The sequence below is a fragment of the Bos indicus x Bos taurus genome, chromosome 6 (genome assembly GCF_003369695.1).
Source record: "Bos indicus x Bos taurus breed Angus x Brahman F1 hybrid chromosome 6, Bos_hybrid_MaternalHap_v2.0, whole genome shotgun sequence".
Lineage (NCBI taxonomy): Eukaryota > Metazoa > Chordata > Mammalia > Artiodactyla > Bovidae > Bos > Bos indicus x Bos taurus.
The window spans coordinates 26,318,835-26,339,540 of record NC_040081.1 but is presented as its reverse complement, the minus strand read 5'-3'; the positions used below and the strand labels follow the sequence as shown (position 1 = coordinate 26,339,540).

Here is a 20,706-nt window from a genome sequence, read left to right as displayed (position 1 = left end):
CTTGCCAGTTTGCAAAGTTATGGTCACTTCTTTAGAAGGCCTGGGGTATTACCAAAAAACTCACTATTGCCTTCTACAAAATGCTTTGATAGACAAGTCTGAGTTTTTAAACAGATTTTTAAATTTTGAATCAGATGGCAGGGGGGTTGTAACTGCAGACACTGTCCAGCTTTACCCAAAATTCTACTTTGCATCAGTTACCTCCTCATTCAAACCCATCTCCACAATTACCTACCCAAGTCATTCAGCAAGTTTTTGAGTGCCCAGCATGGGCCAGAGACTGGCCACAATTCCTGGATTCTCCGTACCTGAACTTCTCGGGGCTTACCCACGCTTCTCCCTCTTCTCGAAGCGCCAGGACCTCCCCATATCCCTAGCAGCACTCACCTCCTCATTCCTGCCCTGGAGTCTCTTCCTTCGCTCTCCCTCAGGGGCCTGGGTCAGGCCTCTCTTCTTCCGCTGGGCCTGCTTGTGTTCCTCCCGTCTCAGCAGCACCACCTAGGGAAGCTCTTGGTGAAGTCTGCATTTTCCACAAGTGGGGTTTTATTCTTTCAGTTTACATTTCCTCAAAAATGCATGCAGAGTGCTCACAGCAAAGTGCCTGGAACACAGTAAACTCTCAGTGAAAGTCACCTTTTACTTCAAGGCTTGGAACAGCACACACACCTGGGAGCTGGCTTGCAGCGGGGGTTGGTGGATTAGTGGGCTGATTCGGTCACAAAGTAACAAGACTAAAGAAAGCACCATCGTGGACAACAGCTGTTTTATTTATAAGACTTTAATCCATCTCACAAGGTGCATTCAAGATGGTTTACTTCAAAGAAATACATACAGCAGTATGACCACTTTTAATCATCATGTAATAAAACATTGCTTATGTCTTAAATGTCCCACAAAACACATCAAAGCAATTTTCAAAGAGCTTAAAGCAGATACAGAGAGCAAGTCCCAAGTCAGGTATGTCCATTCAAATAATAAGAGCCACATACATATTCTATACATTTCCATCCTGAAAGCCAGCAATAGGTGTTTAGACTCTACTAGTTTCCTAGAAACTACGAAGCAAAATGCCACAAAGTAGATGGCTTAAACCATGGAGATTTATTGTCTCGTAACGCTGGAGGCTAAAAGTCCAAAGTTAAGGTGTTGGCATGACTGGTTCCTTCTGCAAGCTCTGGGGAAGAATCAATTCCACGCCTCTCTCCTGGTTTCTGGTGACTTGTCACCCGTCTTTGGCATTTCTTGCCTTATAGATGCATCGCCCAATCTCTGCCTTCATGTTCACATGGCATTCTCCTGTGTGCATCTGTGTCCACATTCCCCATTTATATAAAGATAATAACCTACCGGAGTAGGAACCCACCCAGTATGACCTTATCTTCATTACATCTCCCGCACGCTATTTCCAAATGAAGGCCACACTCTGAGGTCCTGAAGGTTTAGGGCTTCACATGAATTTTTGGAAGACATGGTTCAATCTGTAACAAACTCCTAAAACACAAGGTACAGTCGGGAACACTCCACCAGACTTCACAGCCCTTAAAAACAGGGTTGCAGAGTCTCAGATCAAAGTGAACTCCACGTGGTGATCCACAGGGGTGCCTTCAGAGGAAACAGTCATACAAGGAATGTCTAATCCTTGTTTCAGGAGTTTTGTTTGTTGTTTGTTTTGAAGAGGAACTGAGATGCAGATCAGGACCCTGGGGCCCACAGAACCCCCCTGAGTGCCAGTGGAGGGTAGGGGAAAGTATAAAGGTTCAGCACACCTCTCCTCCTTGGTGGGCATTTGGACAGAGGCAGTGCCTCCTGCCTGCAGATTAGCATTTTCAGACCATCGCCACCCCGTCTATAAACTCCAAGTCTAGGCAACAGGGCAGGGCCCAGCTTCAACCTGTACACATTGCTGCAGTGCACTGGAAAGTTTCAGCAGCAGTATCAGGACTTAGATGGTGAAGGGAGCTTAACACCTGCTCCCTGACTTTCCAAAATAAGCTCTGTCATTTTCACGAATGTCAAAGGAATAAAACACCTTCCCACTCTCAGCAAGCAACATATGGCTGTACACCCTCAAGTTCTTCCAAAGAGCTAGTGCCTCTGAGCTAGTGCGGTCACTCTTCCAACTTGTCAGGAGTGCTTTTACATGATCGCCACTAGAGGGCAGGCTATTAAAACGTTCCTTTCGAACTAGAGGTTCTGCAAAAGCAAAAGCTAGCATGAGCTGACGAGCTGCACATTTAAAAGGCAGCTTTCTAGCTGGCCCTCTTGCACATGAACTGCAGCTACAGTCAGTGAAGAGCAACAGCATGCAAACGGCTACCTTGTATGCTACAGTTTTCTTTTTGGAGTAGCTTCACAGAGCAAAGCCCAGGAACTAAGCTGCTCTTCCTTCAGCTTTTCTACTGTTGGGAGTTCCTGGAAGTGAAGGGGTAAATTGCATGGTCAGGACAGGTCCTGAGGAGTTTGGTTTGGGTTAAAGGAAATCAGGATGGACTCACTCGGGCATCCCTCCCCTTGGAGGCCAAACTTACACAAGAACTACTCAGCATGAAAATCCCCCAAACGAAGCTGTATTCAATTAACTATTCAATTAACTGTATAAGCTGTATCCCTTAACTAAGTCTTGAAAACTATAATGTTATAAACTCTTTTGTTGCAAACTCTTCCAAAAAGAAAGGCTCAAGTCTACAGATGGCTTTGGTCCCTAAGCAGTCTGGCTTCCCTTCTCTGAGCCCTACCCCTAACCAGATACACCTGCCTCATCTGTTGTCACGCCTAGACTTTATCATGTCACCACAATAAGGCCAAGATAGAGTATTTCCAAACACTGCATTTTCCTTCTCATTCAAAGCTTAGGCTTCCTCCTCCTGAGAAGGCATCACAAAGAAACAGCCCCCTGGCCTCCCTGGAGAGAGCTGGCCACCAACCCTGTTGGCCAGTGTTTATGGAGGGGTTCCCAGTCCTTCCTTGGAGGTCTCCGCAGGATCTCCCTAGAGGAGGAGGGCTTTGTGGAATAAATGACAAAAGAGCTGGGGAAGTCCCTGGGCCCGGGGTTCTCATTGTTTAGCCCACCAGCTTCCCAGGGCGACGGTCCAAGCCCGCCAGAAACAGGAAACTGTAGAATTAGTGCATCCCTGCCTGCTCTCCCCCTACCCCAACCCCCGCCAACCAACACGCACAGGGCCCAGAGGAGGAAGCGGGCTGCATAAGAAGAAAAAGCCAAGCAACACTTTTCAGCATCCCCTTGAGAAAAGGGTGGCAGGGACCTGGAGCAGGAAGAAAGCTGAAAGAGAAGGAGAGGTTTATTCTTTGTGAGGAAAAAAAAAAGGAGAAAGAACAAGGAAAGGCACTTTTTTTTCAAGTGCTTCATGACATGAAAGTCTACTTTTGAATTCCTGCATTCATTAAAAAAAACTGTATATTTGTAAATCACAGAAGGGAATGCTATTTGTGGGCAACTGGTTAAACGAGAGAGATAAAGACAAATCCAATAATCATCCTCCAACGTCTATCTGCCAAACTTGGAAGAAACTTCCTGTAAGTTCTAAGCTTTGTAGACAAAGCATCTTTTTTTACTTCTGAGCTGTGACATTTCTCCTTTGTTGGCCCAGAGTTTGTTCTGAACAAAGAGGTCCAATTACCTCACATGTACACATAATCTCTACAGCACAGCTAAGAAAACTCAACAAATGTGAATTGGTTATCTCCAGTTACCCCTGATAAATTTCCTTATAGCCATAATAACAAAATAACATTGTCTCAAATATCCAGACAAGTGAGCTACACTGTTTCTCAAACAAGTACGGGAACACAATGTCATGGTCTGAGAATACTGTATGAACCTTCAATTTTTATTGTCTTTGAAAAAAGTCTTTAGTAGTTTGCAAGACAGAAGCCTTCTGCAGAGATAGTTCACAATGAAAGGACATTTATCAATACACTGGTATTTTAATCTTAAAAACTCAGGTGGGTTTTTAAGAATCCTGCTCTAAGGGACTGCTAGAAATTATTTTCCCATAAAAAGCTTGTGAATGTTATTAAGATTTACCTAAGTCTATGGGTTCTAAATCTTATTGTGTGTTAAAATTGCATGGGAGTTTCTTAAAAAAAATATAAGCTCCGACTCCCACTCCAGGATTGCTAGGGGCAAAGCCTGATCTGTATTCTGCATGGTCCCCAGGTGATGGTGATCACAGACAGTGATTTCGGAGACAGATTTCCTACATCCTCAGTTCTGCCCCATCTCTCATTAGTCTGCGTCCAGCAGCACAAAGGACCTTTCCTTCCCCAGACACAAAATGTTCCCTCTCTCTCTTTTCCCTCTGAGAGAACCTGGTCAGAGGGGTGCCTTGACAAGTATCTTTCCCAGACACGGAGCAACAGTTCACCTGGAAACTTGTCAAAAATGCACATTCTCAAGCTCCACCCAAGACCCACTAAATGAGAAATTCTGGGGATGTGGCAAACCCACTAATCTGTGTGCTAACAAGCTTTCCAGGAGATTCCAATGCATGCTAACGTCTGATCACCACCGGATTAGAGAATTTCACAACCACAAGAAAGAATGAAGACAGATAGAACTTGATGTAAGGTAGAACCAAGTTTATTAATGACAGCCTTTATTACAACCACTCTCAAGTGTAAAAAAAAAAAAAAAAAAAAAAGGGAGTGATTAATTAAAATTTAGAACTCAGACTTGCTGTTTGGCCTTTTACTGGATGTGCCAAAGGGTGGGAAGCGTGCCTGATTCTGAATCAGCTGGTCAGGTGGAATTCACTGGAGAATGAATGAGGTAACAAACAAGAGTGCCAACCAGAGGGCTCAAGTCTTCTCCAGGTTGGAATGACAATCAATATGGAATGACAACAGTGGTGGGGACAGAAATGAAATAAAATCATCTCACAGCCAGAATACGGAATGAACATCTCTTAACTACACTGAGACACAAAAACACACATGCAGAGTCATACACACCTTAACTCTGGAGACTAGATTTTCAAAGAATTTTTGTCCTTTCTCTGAGCAGACGGACACGTTCATCAGCCACAGCAATGCAACGTGGAGCCACAAATGGAAAAGCTTGCTAAGTTTCCACATGCTATGCTAGCTGGCTGCCCAATTCTGTGTGGGCAAATGTGTCATCACTGTGAAACATGCCTGCGGTTTTCCCACAGACTAAGATCTGCTCCCCGGGGTAGGTGACATTCTGGTAGACACCAGTTAGGATTAAACTCTGGGGGCAAAACTTGTCTCCCCCATCCCCCGCCACCTGGAGTGGGGACAGGGCAAGAGGCAGTTTCTACAAGTGTTTCCCGCCTTATCGCAGAACTCTCGGCCAATCAGCACTCCCCCTTGATCGGCCAATCAGCACTCCCCCTTGATCGGCCAATCAGCACTCCCCCTTGAGACGTCTGTTTGTGCTTTGTTACCATCCTGTTGGTGAGTCGGTACTGAAGACAGAAGCAGCTCTGGTCTTGCACTCTGGTTTCGTTTTTGTTGTTTCATAAAAACAAACGAAAACCAGAAGGAAAAAACCATCAGAAGCTTTTGACTCTGTCAACACCATTTCAGAACTGGGTTTAATTCCATTCCAAGAGAAAGGGGAAGCCTGCAGAAGAGGCCATGACGATCGATCGACATGGTTCACAGACTGAGTCCACAGATGCCCCTGTGACGCCCACCTGGTCCCTTCCCAGACGGGGGTTGGCGTTGGGGGGGGAAGGGGGGACACACCACTTAAGGCTGCGGACCCACAAAATAAATGCTGACAGAAGAACGTTTATAAAGGCTTGTAGGAAAGCAGCATGAAAAGGAGCTGGTGGATTCAGATTCACAGGTCATGCAGAGAGATTATATAAAAAATTAATATTTGAGCTGAGTAAAAAAAAAAAATCTAAACTTTAAGAGAAACTGTATCATAGCTTTTGCTTCTGGAAGACGAAAAAAGAGGGGGGTGGCCCACCACAAAACAAAACCCTGAAGTATTCCAGAGTTTCCAAAAAACCCAAAAACTAATTTGGTGGACTGCAGTATTCACTACCTCTTCATTAACCTCATTTTCTCCTTGGATTTCATTGATAAATAAAGCTCAGGCCTACTTACAGAAAAGATTTGTCCTGCTAGAATTCAGCATCATGAAATGTTCCAAAGCCCCTGCTCAGCACGCAAGGAATACACAACTTCTATGAGGACACACTCCAGGAGAGACCAGATGAGGCCACCCAAGCTCCTTGTCGAATGCGGTCACAAAATGGGAACCCAAAGGCAAGCTGTTTTCTTCCTGGGATGATGGTTGTTAACAGTTCCTTGAAATGTAGGGATGCTAAAAACACACCCCTCCCAGGTAAGGGGCTGAGTTTCAGAAACGACACACTTCCTCAGGCTGTAGCCCAGAAGACAGCCTTCCCATCACTGAAGCAGGGACAAGACTCTTCCACAAACTTAGTACATCTGGCTCCCCCACCCTCCCTTCTTTTTTTTTTTTTTTTCATTTGGTAAGTATCCAACCTTCCAGAAATTCATGGCTACAGTAGAGATTCATGGCGCAAAGACTTTCATACTGGTTATTTTTTAATTCTGTCAGTGAGCAGCATTTCCCAGTTTTACCTCCCCCACCAAAACTAAGTTCTTGGCAGCTCCATCAGTTGGGATTGCGGGATGCCTCTGAGATCAGAGTCCGTGCAGCATGGGTATCAGGTGGGCGCACTGGAGGGTCAGGAAGGCTGGGTCTGTCCAGTGTCTGGAAGTGGCTGTGGCAGGCGCTCTACCAGCTAGCCCTGACAGCCTCTATATCACTCACCAGGTTCTGGGCCAGGCAGATCCCGAAGATCTGAGAAAGGGAGGAAAGGCATCAAGTGGAGGAAGGTTTAGGCTTTTTCTTTTGGCTACTGAATCCCACCTTTTAAAAAATCTTTGATTTTCAAAATTGAGATAGAATTCACATCCCATAGAATTCATCCTTTTAAAGTGTATAATGTAGTGATTCTCAGTACATTCATGAGAATGTGCGACCATCACCACACTATCTGAATGCAGAATATTTTCATTACCCCCAGAGAAATTCTGTACCCCAGGACAGTCACCCCACCATCCCCCTCATCCTGGCAGTCCTAGAAATCACTAAGCTATTTTCTGTCTCTGTGGATTTGCTTATTTTGGATATATAAATAGAATCATATAATATATGGCCTTTGTGTTGGTCTGCTCTCATGGAGTGAGATGTCTTCAAAATTCATCCACGTTGCAACAGTAGTTTGATTCTTTTCATGGCTGAATAATATTCCATTATATGGATAAACTTCGTTTTGTTTATGAATGATGGACATGTGGATGGTTTCCACTTTGGGGCTATTGCAAATAATGCTGATATGAACATCGATGTACAAGTTTTTGGGTAAACATGCTTTCAGTACTTTGGGGCACATACCTAGGAGCAGAATTGCTGAGTCATACGGTTACTCTAATTTTCTCATGAACTAGCAAATTGTTTTCCAAAGAGACGGTGTCCATTTCATTCCCTTTAGTGATGTTTGAGGGTTGCAATTTCTCTATATCCTAACCAGTTCTTATTAATGTCTGTCTGTAGAAGGCAATGGCACCCAACTCCAGTACTCTTGCCTGGAGAGTCCCATGGACGGAGGAGCCTGGTGGGCTGCAGTCCATGGGGTCGCAAAGAGTCGGACAGGACTGTGCAACTTCACTTTCACTTTTCACTTTCATGCATCGGAGAAGGAAATGGCAACCCACTCCAGTGTTCTTGCCTGGAGAATCCCAGGGATGGTGGAGCCTGGTGGGCTGCTGTCTATGGGGTCGCACAGAGTTGGACACGACTGAAGCGACTTAGCAGCGGCAGTATGTGTGAAGTGGTATCTCACTGTGGTTCTGAATTTCTCTAATAATTAATGATGTCATTACAAAGAGCTAATGTGTATCTTCTTCAGACTAATGTCTATTCAAACCCTTTGCCCACCTTTAAATTGGGTTTGTCTTTTTTTTATAGTTGAGTTGTTCTTTATATATTCTATACACAGGACCCTGATCAGATGTACTGATATGCAAATTTTTTCTCCCATTTTGTGGGCTTTCTTTTCACTTTCTTAATTGTGTCATTTTCAGCACAAAAGTTTTTAATTTTGATGAAGTCCAATTTATCCACTCTTTTTGGTTGCTTGTGCTTTTAGCATCATATCTAAGAAAATACTTGTCTAATTCAAGATCACAAAGATTTACACCTATACTTTCATCTAAAACTTTTATAGCTTTACCTTTTACATTTAGGTATTTGATCAGTTCTGAATTAATTTTTATATGTGATTAGGGATCCAAATGCAGTCTTTTGTATAAATAGTTAGCCCAGCACCATTTGCTGAAAAGACCATTCTTTCCCCATTTTGAATGGTCTTGGTTCCCTGGTCAAAAAAAGTCAGCTGACCATAGACTAGAGGTTTTTTTTGAACTTTCAGTTCCATTCCACTAAACTATATGTCCAACCATACACCAGTATACACTATCTTGATTACCGTAGCTCTGTTGTAACTTTTGAATTGGGAAGTATGAATTCTCCAATCTTGTGCTTTTTAAAGTGTGTTTTGTTATTCTGGGGCCCTTGAATTTCCATATGAATTGTAGGATCAGCTTGTCCCTTTCTGCAAATAGGTCAGTTGTCATTTTGGTAGGCTGCACTGAATCTTGTAGATCAATTTGGAGAGTATTGCCACCTTAACAATATTAAATATTCCAATCTGTGACAATGGATGACTCTCCATTTATTCAGGTCTTCTTTAATTTCTTTCGATCATTGTACCTTATTTGTGGCCCTCTCTGTTGAAAGTATCTTATCTCCACAAAAAGAAAAGCCCAGTTCTTGGGGCTTCCCAGGAGGAAAAGTGGGTGCTCCCTTCCCTTCCCAGCACTTTGGAAAGATGATCCAGAGAGAGAAAGGAGCACCGAGTGTCTGAGAAACTCCAAAAAGCCTTAGCCTGGCCACTTGGGCAAGGCTCTCCATCTGACCATTCCTGTCTGATCAGCTGTCACAATGCCACATCACTAACCCCATGGAAACGCTGGAAAGCCAGTAGGCAACTAGTGACCCCAGCAATGTTTCCATCTTGAAAAGGAAGAAAGGTTCCCTAAAGTCTTCCAGGATAGTAGCATCTAAAATCAGAGCCTTAACAAAATACAAACCAAATAGAGTTGAGGTCTGCTCCCCAGCCCTCCAAGGTGTCTTAACAACTGTGACGTGCAGGGACTAAGCAAAGCATCTGTCCTGGTGAGGGCTCTCCCAGGGCACCATCTCCCATGACAGCCATCTTACCTGTAGCAAGGCAATGCCTATGAAAATACCAGCCACAATGGTTAAGTTGTCCTGCAACCACTTCTCAAACTGGGGCACACAGCCTTTCGTGTAGATTACAATCTGCTGATCGACTTCCTTCACAGGGAAAAGGAGAGCACAGCGTCACTATGCAAATTCAAAAGCTCCTCCAACACCCTTCGTGCTAAGCGACAAGATGGGATTCCACTTACTGGTTTTTGCCTGGCATCATAGCCACACTGAGTGTTGATGACATCTTCCTGGTGGAGAAAAGAAACAGAAAACTGAAACTCACTCTTGTCAGACAGAAAGTCCATCCACGGTCAGCAGAAGATCCCTGCTAAATGTTGGTCATAAAATGTTTATTTGGGCACACAGATGTCCCAGGCACTGTGTAAACACTTTCACACAAAATTCCATAGAATTATTATAACAATCCTCAGGAGGTATTAAATATTCCTTCCTTTCCAAATGAGGAAAACTGAGACTCAGGAACTATCAGAGAGACTAGCAATTCCATTATGTGCGAGTCTCTGAATTCAAAGTTGATAACCTCAAGAAGCTAATGGGTTTAAGGAACTGGAGACAGACAAAAACCACAGTTAAGTTTCTTCTAATGACTTTCATAATGATTATCTCCATTTATGCTCTTCAGTGGGGAATTCTATCTTTGAATCTATATACTACTAAACTGGGCTTCTCTGGTGGCTCAGACAGTAAAGAATCTACCTGCAATGCAGAAGACCGAGGGTTGATCCATGGGTCAGGAAGATTCCCTGGAGAAGGGAATGTCAACTCACTCCATTTTTCCAGGCTATTCTTGCCTGGAAAATTCCATGGACAGCTTAGTGGCCTACAGTCCATGGGGTCACAAGTGTCGGACATGACCAAGTGTCTAAGATACAATACACAGTGTATTGTTTAAATGGTCTTTCCACAAGAACAAGTAATTTTGATAATTAAAAGCAACACCCTGACCACACGTGTGTGGATAGGCACCCTGACATCTCACAGGCCTGAGAAGAGACGTGGGTTCTGCTGTTTCAGGTTTGTTTATGTTTCTCGCCTGCAGGGCATGCGGTGGATTTTACTAGCTTAGCATTTATGGAATGAGACATCTCGTCCCAAAGGATCTGCAATTGAAAGGGGAGGGGGGCATCTTCCGAGAATCTTCAGAATCCTGCTGGAATATTCACTCAGGGCAGAGGCAGGAGACAGACAGAACACAGCTGTGTCTGCTGCCTGGGCGGGCGGGCACCCTGGGCTCTGTGCTGGGCGCTCTCTTGCCTCCCAGCCCACCCAGGGGAAAGGAGAAGTGAGCTGGTGAGGAAGGCTGGCTTTCCAGGGGAGGGTCCAGAGCACAGTCCTCACAGATTCTCAGTCTCCTTCAGACAAAGAGAACAGCCCAGGCTGAGCCTGGGTAAGTTCTCCTTTGCTACCTGAGACCATTGTCCCCTTCTCTCTTTTTTCATTTTTTAAATTGAAGGATAGTTTATTTTACAATATTATATTAGCTTCAGGGGCATAGCGTAATGATTCAGTGTTTTTACAGATGAACAATGGCCCCTTTTAAAGAGCCCTGCACCACCCACCTTGCAGGGGAGAAGCAGCCACTGAACTAACTCATCAGCACCCACATGGCCCTGTCCCTTGTAGGGAAGGGCGGGTCTGGGGGAAGACATGGGGTGGCTGACCAGTCAGAGAGAGGCTGAGGAGCAAGGAAAGGCCAAGGGCACCTTCCCTCTCACATGTACTGTTCTAACCCTCAATTCCAGCTTTTATATACAGATGGGGAGCTGCACTTGAAGCCATACTGTGTATCAGATTTCTCTGATGGCTCAGACAAAAGAATCTGCCTGCAATGAGGGAGGTCTGGGCTCGAGCCCTGGGTCAGGAAGATCTCCTGGAGAAGGGAATGGCAACCCACTCCAGTATTCTTGCCTGGAGAATTTCATGGACCGAGGAGCCTGGTGGGCTACAGTCCATGGGGTCGCAGAGTCTGACTAGACTGAGACACATTCAGTATACCAGACAAATAATTTGACTCAAAATACAATCAAACCCACAGTAAAGAGGGTGGCTTGTGGACAGGTTTTATAATTTTTCCTAACATACAAGCTGCAGTGACTGTCACCATTCTGGCCAAGAGTGTGGTCAGCCACAGTCTTCCTGCAGTGGTCTCATCCTAGCTTGTCTCAGACTCTTCTTCTATTCCTAGGACTGCTTCAGAGCTGAGTCAGCAAGAAAAGGGTTACTAACCCCAAGCAACACAGTGCTTCCATACAAGCCCGTCCTTCTCACGAGGAAGGAATACAGGCGATATGGGCAGCTGCCAGAGTTTAGGCTCAGCCCCATCACTCGCCAGCAGTGCGAGCCTGGGAAAGCTACTTAAACTCCATGGGCCTTGATTTCACCTGAAAAGGGAAGACAATGGTAGTATCTGCCAGCGGGAAGGTCCCAAAGTGAAATGAGCCAATATGCACACAGGCTTAGAACAGGAACCAGCATGAACCACTAAATTAATGTTGACTCGAATACAACTGAGCAACTAACATACATACATACATACATACATACATACATATATATATATATATATGATTACTCCTATTGAGATGATCTGAGCTCTAACCCCCCACCCCCTGCAAGAGGAGCTACAATTAGGAATAGGTGGGTAAGAAGAGGTTTCCAGAAAAAAAAAGAACCTGCTCATCCCACACACACTGTCAGTGTGATGCACAGCCAGCGGGTTTCTGGCAGTCACTTACCGCGGGGTCTTTAGTACAGCAGGAGAAGGGCACGCCGCATCGCTCTCGACTTGCATTGGAATCTGTGCAATTGAAGTAAATATTTAGGTTCCAATCATCAGCTCCAAAAGCCCCACAGCACTGCCACTAGAGCAAACAGGAGAGAATTAGAACATCTCAACTTGGAGGCGACCAGGTGCCCAGGCTCCACCTGCCAGAATGACCCACACCCAGCTTCTGCCAGCTCTAACCTTCTCTCTGGCCCAGAATTTTACTTTTAAACCAAGATGAACCTAAAGGGCCACTGTAAAAGCTTCTGAGTTAAGGCTGAAGGTGTGTAGTAAGCCTGTGCTGGTGATGGACAAAAAAGCCATAAGACCCGTGGTGGGAGGTGGAGGACGGGCAGGGGAGGATTGTACCAGCAGGGCCCAGTCAGAGCAAAGTCTGTTTGGTTCAAGTACATGAAGGAACACTTTAGAAGGACAGCAAGACAGCAAGCAGCAGCAGTGTCTGAAGGAGGCAACTGGGGTCATGGTAGGAGATCCATGGGTTTACTTCTTTTTTAAATTTCCATCTCTACACAGTTTTTATCTATTTTACTGAGATAGAATTGACATACAATAAAATGCACATATTTAAGGTGTATAACCTGGTACGTTTTCACATACTTATACATCATAAAAGCATCATTGCAAGCAAGATAGTGAACATATCTGTTACCACCCCCCAAGTTTGAAAGGCATACTTTTTATTCTGCATCTGTTTCTATTCTGAATTTTTAAAAACAAGAGCATGGATTTAGATTTTCAACCTAAAAACTGCAATCAGTTAAAATATAATAAAACAAGCTGTTAAATTCAGTGAGTCTTCAGGCTAGATTCCAGGGTGGCTTCATCATAAGTCCCTTTGACACTCCCCCATGCTGGCCCAGTCCAACTTCTCTGAGTTAAATAAACATCAAGCCTTGACCATTGTAAGGGTTTCAAGATCAATAGCTACTTCAAAGTATTAAAATCCAAGAGAGAAAAGTGAAATCACATGAAATAACAGAATTCCAATATAAAGCAGACAGCATCTCAAGAGAACGTGTATCCGCATGTTCTTCCAGCTCATCAGATCCTCCAAAGGCTTGGCTTGTACATCTCCAGTTGGCCTACAAAGCTCCATCAGATCTGTCATGCAAACTAGTCAGCAATAATACTTGGCAAGGTGTGAGCTTGCATCCATTATGACCCAACAAAACAGTCAAGTCTGCTGAGGAAATGAATCAGGGCTTAATTTCACACCTGAGGGACAGCAGGCTCCAGGACAGTCATTGCATCTTAGAACAAAACCAGCACAATTCAGCTCACTTCTGAGTGCCTATCAGGGCAGGGGGCCTCCCCTATGGCAAGCGCTGACGCAGCCCTCTCCTGCTCACTCTGGAAAACCAGCCAACCAAGAGAAAGCCACTGGTCCACTGAGTTTCTGTCTGGCCTCCAGTTCTGCCACATACATGACACATTCATGAATGTCATGGATTCAGCTGTTCAGTTCTGCTCCCCCTATCTATCTTCTCCGTGCATGCAGATAAAGGCTGTCAGTTTGTAGGGCCATAACACCTGAAGCCTAATATACACCCATGTACCTCTTATTAGTGTCAGAATGTCCCCATGAGTTAAATAGCAGCTACTATTATTTCCATTTTACTCTTAGGGAAACAGCCCAAGGGTGCTTTGCTGATGAGATTTTGGCACTTGCTGTGTGTCTTCTGGTCCCCAGTTGATACCATGTTGCATTTTGAGTGGAACAGGGCATCTGCTACCTCATTTGCATCGCAGAGGCCACTGTCTCACAGACATGTTGAGAAACTGGAATGGGAGGTAGCTCTACTCTATAGATTATTTACTTGTGAGAAGTCACCGAGGCTCAGAAGTTTCTCAGTTTTCAGTTTCAGGTATTCGGATAGGCATAATTTTAGGAACTTGGTGGATAAATATTCTATTGCTAAGTACATTATTATGAGCTATGAAGCATGGAGAATGACCAGGAAGGGGACCAAGAATAGAAAAAAATCCACATTTAACCTACCCCCTCCAGTGCAAAAAAAGAGGGTAAACCTATAGCAAAACAAGAGACTTCAAATGTTGACAGGAGTGAGCACCCTTGATGATAACCTCTTTGCCTAAGAATTTTCTTCTTTGTTCTTAGTAGAAACTGAGATAAGTGAAAAATCAGACATTTCCCATTAGAATACAAATCATGTAAGTTATACAACAAGTTAGAAAACAAGCGAACAAATGAAAAAAACATGCAGAAGAGTCAGAGGTAGGTTGCAACTGGCAGATGCAGAAGCCAGGAGGAACATTCATTGGGTTCATCCTTCCAAGAAGGCTTTCAACCTGAAAATAAGCCAAATTTAAACTTACATATTCCTGGGTGAAGTCTATGAGGTTCTGCAAATCTATGTCATCCCTGTATGCTCTGATGTTGTTGTTTATAAAGAAATACAGCTGGTCTTTGATCCAGTCTTTGAAAACAAATGCCAGAACCCCAGCAGTGAGCTCCAGGAAGAAAATAATTCCCAGGAACACAGAAAACTAAAACAAAAGACACACAGAAAACAGTTATAAGTGCTATTTTTGGTCATATATACTTAAATGGTTTCTTCTAAAAAGGTTTGTAATTATATTGGGTTATTACCCATGCCCAAAGCAGATAACCTTCAATTTCTTAAGATTCATTAATAGAGTATTACACTCCAAAAAAGAATTTTTAAAAATCATTTCATAATCACATTGTAGGGGCTCTGGTGTTCCATTTTGGTAATTAACCAACAAAGCCCATAAGCAAACATGGATAACAGGAACTTCTCATTAGACCCACATTAACGCCTAATGAGTTTCTCCAGATTAATGCACTTGTCAGACGCTTGAACAATGACCTGCCCCTACCTCTGGTAAGCTTTTGTATGTTGAAAGATAAATTATCCCAATTTTTTATGACTGTCTGTCATTTGCTACTGTGGCCTTGATTCTGGATGCAATCTATTCCTTTTCTGGATTCAGGACACCATGTTTTAATTCCCCTTTGCACCTGCCACACAGAGTAAGAGAGCAGATGTGTGCACCTTAGACAAAGAGGTCAAAGAGGAAGTTGGTGGGGAGCGGGGGGGTGGGGAGGAGGTAAGCTGTGACACGAACAAAATTTCCCATCATGAAAATAAAATGAAACCACTGGTTTGAGCACTGTCTTGGGAACGCGAGCCGTGCCAGCCTTCCCTGGTGAAGCACCAGGCTCGTGATATTTTAAACAACATCAACACGCAGCCGGAGGAAGACTTCCGGCTGACGTAGACAATGAGAGTTTAAGAGGAAGGCTGGAGACCACAGGATACACGGTCATTGCCCATAAATCTGGAGAAATTTCCCTTTCATCTAAAACGCCCAGAAGTGCCTCATCTTAGTCATATCTACATCCCGCTCACGCCCATGCTTCTTTCCGCCTCCTCCCACCCCCACATTCTCACCCTTTACGAACTATTTCATTCAAACGGATTATGAGAAATGAAGCTGTAAAGGACCAGAGGGTAAACTTCTGGTGACAAGGAAAGAGAGAGTGACACTGGGGCCACCCGTCCTGCTGGGCTCCTGCCACTGAGTGGCTGAGGGGCAAGGGCGCGAAAGCTGCTGCTGGGTCTACATTCAGCGAGCAGACAGCAAGGCGCTCAGGAGAGGAAAACACGCTGGCGAGGGGTGCAAAGGAAGTGTCGTAATTTGCTTACAAAAATTAAAAAAAAAAAAAAAGCTTTTTTTAATTCAACAAACATGTACTGAATGGCCCGGGAGAGCGCAGGCCCTGGCCTGGGTGGGCCTTGCAGAGTCAAGGGCAGGTAGGAGCACAGCCCTGCCCCCACAGAGCCCACAGTCTTCTGTGACTGGGGTTGGGGGTCGCAGAGGACCATGGGGCCAGGTCTTTCCACATTAGACAGTGTTTATCCAAAATGCTGGGAGGAGGGGAACGAGGGAGGGGAAGGAGGGGAAGGAGGGGAAGGAGGGGAGGGAGGGGAGGGAGGGGAGGGAAGGGAGGAAGGGAGGGAGGGGAGGGAGGGGAGGGAGGGGAGGGAGGGGAGGGAGGGGAGGGAAGGGTTGGAAGGAAGAAGGGCCTGCCAAAGTCCAGGACCCCATGGTTTAGGCCACAATTCTAGACCTTCTAGCTCAGCCCCTCAGGTTCCACAGAGCTCCTGGCTATCGGTCCTTGGTGAGTTCACCACAAAAGGAATCTAAACAGCTCTTAACAGTCACCAGTACTACCAAGAATTTCAAAGTAAGCTTTCCTCAATCTAGAAAAAAGAGAGGGAAAAAATCCTACCACTTTTTCACATACTGCCTACCCCACCACATAAAACGACTCCCTCCTTCATCAGGGAGCACTCTACACACGTCAGTATAACAGATAACACACTATAGGAGTGAGAAAAACCATAGCCGGTTCCCAGGTGTGTACACGCAAACCAGAGGCCGTGCAAAGGTATTAGTTAGATGTCCGTCCTTGCCTCCATCATAGAGGCAAGTTCACGTTCCAGTCACTCTGATATGTTTTCTCATAATGAATCATAACGTACATAATCAGAAATTGAGTCCAAATAAAATTCTTCTCAAGTATTTGGCAGAAATCTGCCTCCCTCGGATGCCGTGAGCTAATTTCCCCCATTTCCTATGGGACAGAGATTGACACACAGGCTTCACCTCAGGGCCTCAGTCAACCAGGAAGCTCATTCCCAGCCCCTGGGTTTCCCTCAGCAGCTCTCTTAGCCTTCTGGCATCCGACCTTTGAGGCTGTTTGGAGCCGTGTTGACATTTACTTCCTACTTCTGTCACAGCTCCTGCTCAAAGCATATTCTAGGCCAGTTTTGATTGTACTAAGTGGAGAGAGAGGGCATTTAAAATATTCTCCAAGTCTCAAAAAAAAAAAGAAACAACACTATTCTCTTCATTTTCAATGTGGGACTTCGTAAATTAAGATGCTAATCTAGAGAAATGTATGTATTTCTGTCTGTTCAGTTAACTCTGGTATCTTCAACTACAAAAATCATCAGATCTACTAAAGATACTACCCTTATAAACCAAACCACATGCCAGTAAATCACATTAAAGGGGAAAAGGAGACTAACACTGATAAAATAGTGGCCAGTAGTATGATCTGAGACCACTGAGGCTATAGAGAAGCTGAGTGAGGTGAGCTCAAACATTTAGAAATATCTCATGTCAAGAAGACTGCTGGGTTGGTAGGTCACAATCAGGGACAAAGCTCTCCTTAGGACTCCAGAGGTCAAGACTAGGTGAGGAATAAAGTGTGTGTGTGTGTAAAACTATTTACAACATGTGGTTGTGCTGTGATTAGTTGCTCAGTTCATGTCCGACTCTCTGTGACCCCATGGATTGTAGCCCGCCAGGTCCTTCTGTCCACAGGGATTCTCCAGGCAAGAATACTAGAGTGTGTTGCCATTTTCTTCTCCAGGGGATCTTCCCAACCCAGGGATTGAACCCAGCTCTCTCGCATTCCTGGAACAGTCTTTACTTGCAACACAGACGTACATATAAAGAAAAGGGAACCAAGCACTCATTAAATTGTACACAGGACCAAGCAATCCTTGGTTTTCCCTGTTAGCATGAGTTATATGAACTTTCAAGTTAAACAGCCTCCAGAACCTTGTCTGAGGCAGAGGTGCTCAAATTCAAAAAGAGTTAGTATCGGGTGGTGGTGGAGAAGACTCTTGAGAGTCCCTTGGACTGCAAGGAGATCCAACCAGTCCATTCTGAAGGAGATCAGCCCTGGGATTTCTTTGGAAGGAATGATGCTGAAGCTGAAACTCCAGTACTTTGGCCACCTCATGTGAAGAGTTGACTCATTGGAAAAGACTCTGATGCTGGGAGGGATTGGGGGCAGGAGGAGAAGGGGACAACAGAGGATGAGATGGCTGGATGGCATCACTGACTCGATGGACGTGAGTCTGAGTGAACTCCGGGAGTTGGTGATGGACAGGGAGGCCTGGCGTGCTGCGATTCATGGGGTCGCAACGAGTCGGACACGACTAAGTGACTGAACTGACTGACTGACTGACTGATGGATGGTGAAACTGAGTCTGCTTTTCTTAGGGAAATTCAAGAAAAGATGCCAGAGGAGACATGGTGAAAGTGCTAAGATGGGAATCCCATGCAGCATGGCTGTCGGGACCAGCTCTAGTCGATGCTCTTGTTTGAGGTGCACATGTCCCTAGACAACGCTGCATCAGCAGAGGGAGAGGAGCCGCCCAGGGACAGCGGCTGTAACACTAATGCAGATCTCTCCAAGTCACGGTCTTCCCTCACCATGGAAAGGTGGGTTTGTCTTTTTTCTTTAATTCATTTTTCTGTTCTTGGAGAGGGAAGTGGATGCTGTTGTGCCATAAGACAGACACCTACCAGAATGCCAAGCTCCGGACAGGCAGGCACACTCCTGACCACTGACTACACCTACCAAACTGACTTCAGAGACACACAGGGAAGCACATGCCGTTTTGATCTCCTGCGGAAGAAATCTCCAAAGGAAGAGGCTTTTCCTTTTCATTCTTGACTTTTAATACTTACCCACCCCTGAGTCAAACTCCTCCAAAAATATTCATGCTAACAGATCACACCAGATATCCTGCAAGCGATCTAAAAATTACGCTGGTCACACAAAGGTGACCTTTGCACCAGCAGAGAACATAGGAAATGCATGTTTACTGTTTCTCTATAGTCACCAGGGCCTTCTGTTTAACAGACTTAATCTGGACAAGTCACAGCCACTGTGCTTATGTCTGGCTTCTCTGAACCAACTACCTGAAAGCCAGTCAGCTTTCTACTGACTATGTACTTAAAAGAGGGGGCAAAAATCACCCAAAAGAAGAAAACTAGATACATATACAGACCTACTTTAGTTCTAAAGCTATTTTCAGGGCTGGACTGCAAACTTGTGATATCCATGTACAAAACCCCCATGGGTGGTGCTGATGTTATTGAGGAGGCATGGGTAGAGGGGCTTTCCAGGTGGGGCTAGTGATAAAGAACCCACCTGCCAATGCAAGAGACGTAAGAGACATGGGTTCAACCCCTGGGTCTAGAAAATCCCCTGCAGAAGGGCATGGCAACCCACTCACAGTATTCTTGCCTGGAGAATCCGATGGACAGAGGAGCCTGGTGGGCTACAGTCCATAGGGTTGCAAGGAGTCAGATATAGCTTAGTAACTTAGCACGCAGGCACATGGGTAGAGGAGGGTGGTGGTGGGCATCTAAAGTGCTCTCCTAAAAGAGAAACATTACTCAGGCCACAGTCTGGCCAGTGCCTTTGGTTGCGGCTCACTCCTGCCTCGAAAGGGTGTCCTCCTGATGTGAGATGAGGCTCTGGCTCTCGGTGTGTAAGTGGAGTATGGTACTTACAAACTTGAGAAGGAAAGTGTTTTCCCGCAGAGCTCCAATGCACCCAGCAAATCCCAGGATGAACATCACTCCTCCCACCACGAGGAAGAGCCAAACGGGGTCAAAGCCGCCGAGATCGGTGATGGAAGAGATGTTGGACAGAACTCCCTGTTGGACAGAGCAGACAACAGGGCATTGGGAGGCAGGGTCAGTTTTCCAGCATGAACAGATGATCACTGGGGTCTCTTCCTGCCCCACCCCAGGAAAACCTTCACAGGTGATCTGATCACGTCACATCACGTCAAGAAACACTATAAAATAGAGAAAAGAAAAGAAAAAGAGAAGAAAACCTACTTTCTTTCCAAGGGCTAGATGGGTTCATATTTTTAGTAAAACTATATAAAACGAAGACATGATCCCAAGAAACTGTCACTAGACCCTGTACGGAAAAGATATGGTTGTTACCTTGGCTTTCCGTATCTCCAAATACAAGTGGTCTTGAGTGAAAAACAGATGTGTAGGAAAAACACCTTTCAACACCCAAAAGGAGTCATCCTTACAGCCCCGGGGCATGCAGATGCCAGACCAGGGCCAGCTCCGAGCCCTTGGCATTTCTCAGGAAATAAGGGTAGAGCTGCAATCTTAAAGCCAACATGGCAGACAGCCCCAGCCCCAAGACCCTAAAAGTTTTCCAGAGAAAAACTCACCTCAGGCCTACCCTTGAACTGTCAGGAGACCCCATCAAGCTCATATCCCCAAAGCCCACTTGGGTGAATTGTACCGATGGGCTGCCCATGTTGAGTTACTAGGGTATTTTTTTACTCCCCTTTTTTTAAGGACTGGGATTTAAATGACTTACAAATCAGAGGTTATTCCCCGGCTTGCAACCTGTTTATTCTCCTGCCAAAAGAACCCAGAGTAATTTCATCTCTCCACAAATAATACCACTTCTTTACTGAAATCTTTTTTTAAGTGTGATAGCACATCAAATACCACCCAGAATCTATGTTAGAAATTATATGAGAATTTTTTCTCTATAATGGAAGGTATATATTTAATATTCATTCTTACACAGGCCAGCTACTGTTATTTTGAAACCGTGGAAATCTGTGAGTCTTAAATATCCAATATCATCAATATTTTTTTTTATCTTATTAAGTTTGTTTTGAGCTCTCAAAATACCCCCAGAGTACCATGGTATAGTTTGCTATAAAACCTTTAAAATTAAACA

At 44.8% G+C, this 20,706-nt stretch overlaps 1 protein-coding gene across 3 annotated transcripts in view; it reads right to left on the bottom strand.

Annotated features, from left to right (window-relative positions):
- Positions 1 to 746: 746 nt before the first annotated feature.
- The window catches only part of TSPAN5 (tetraspanin 5), a 184,284-nt gene continuing 164,324 nt past the window's right edge, over positions 747 to 20,706 (bottom strand). For 2 of the 3 annotated variants that reach the window (XM_027544011.1, XM_027544010.1), the window contains exons 3-8: positions 19,497 to 19,643; positions 14,466 to 14,636; positions 12,079 to 12,204; positions 9,523 to 9,570; positions 9,311 to 9,427; positions 761 to 6,826 (exon numbers count right to left, since the gene is read on the bottom strand). In XM_027544011.1, coding sequence (XP_027399812.1) covers positions 6,761 to 6,826; positions 9,311 to 9,427; positions 9,523 to 9,570; positions 12,079 to 12,204; positions 14,466 to 14,636; positions 19,497 to 19,643 — 675 coding nt within the window. In that variant the 3' untranslated portion in view covers positions 761 to 6,760. Of the gene's footprint in view, positions 6,827 to 9,310; positions 9,428 to 9,522; positions 9,571 to 12,078; positions 12,205 to 14,465; positions 14,637 to 19,496; positions 19,644 to 20,706 lie in introns of all 3 variants that reach the window. The other variant, XR_003511474.1, reaches the window with a different exon arrangement.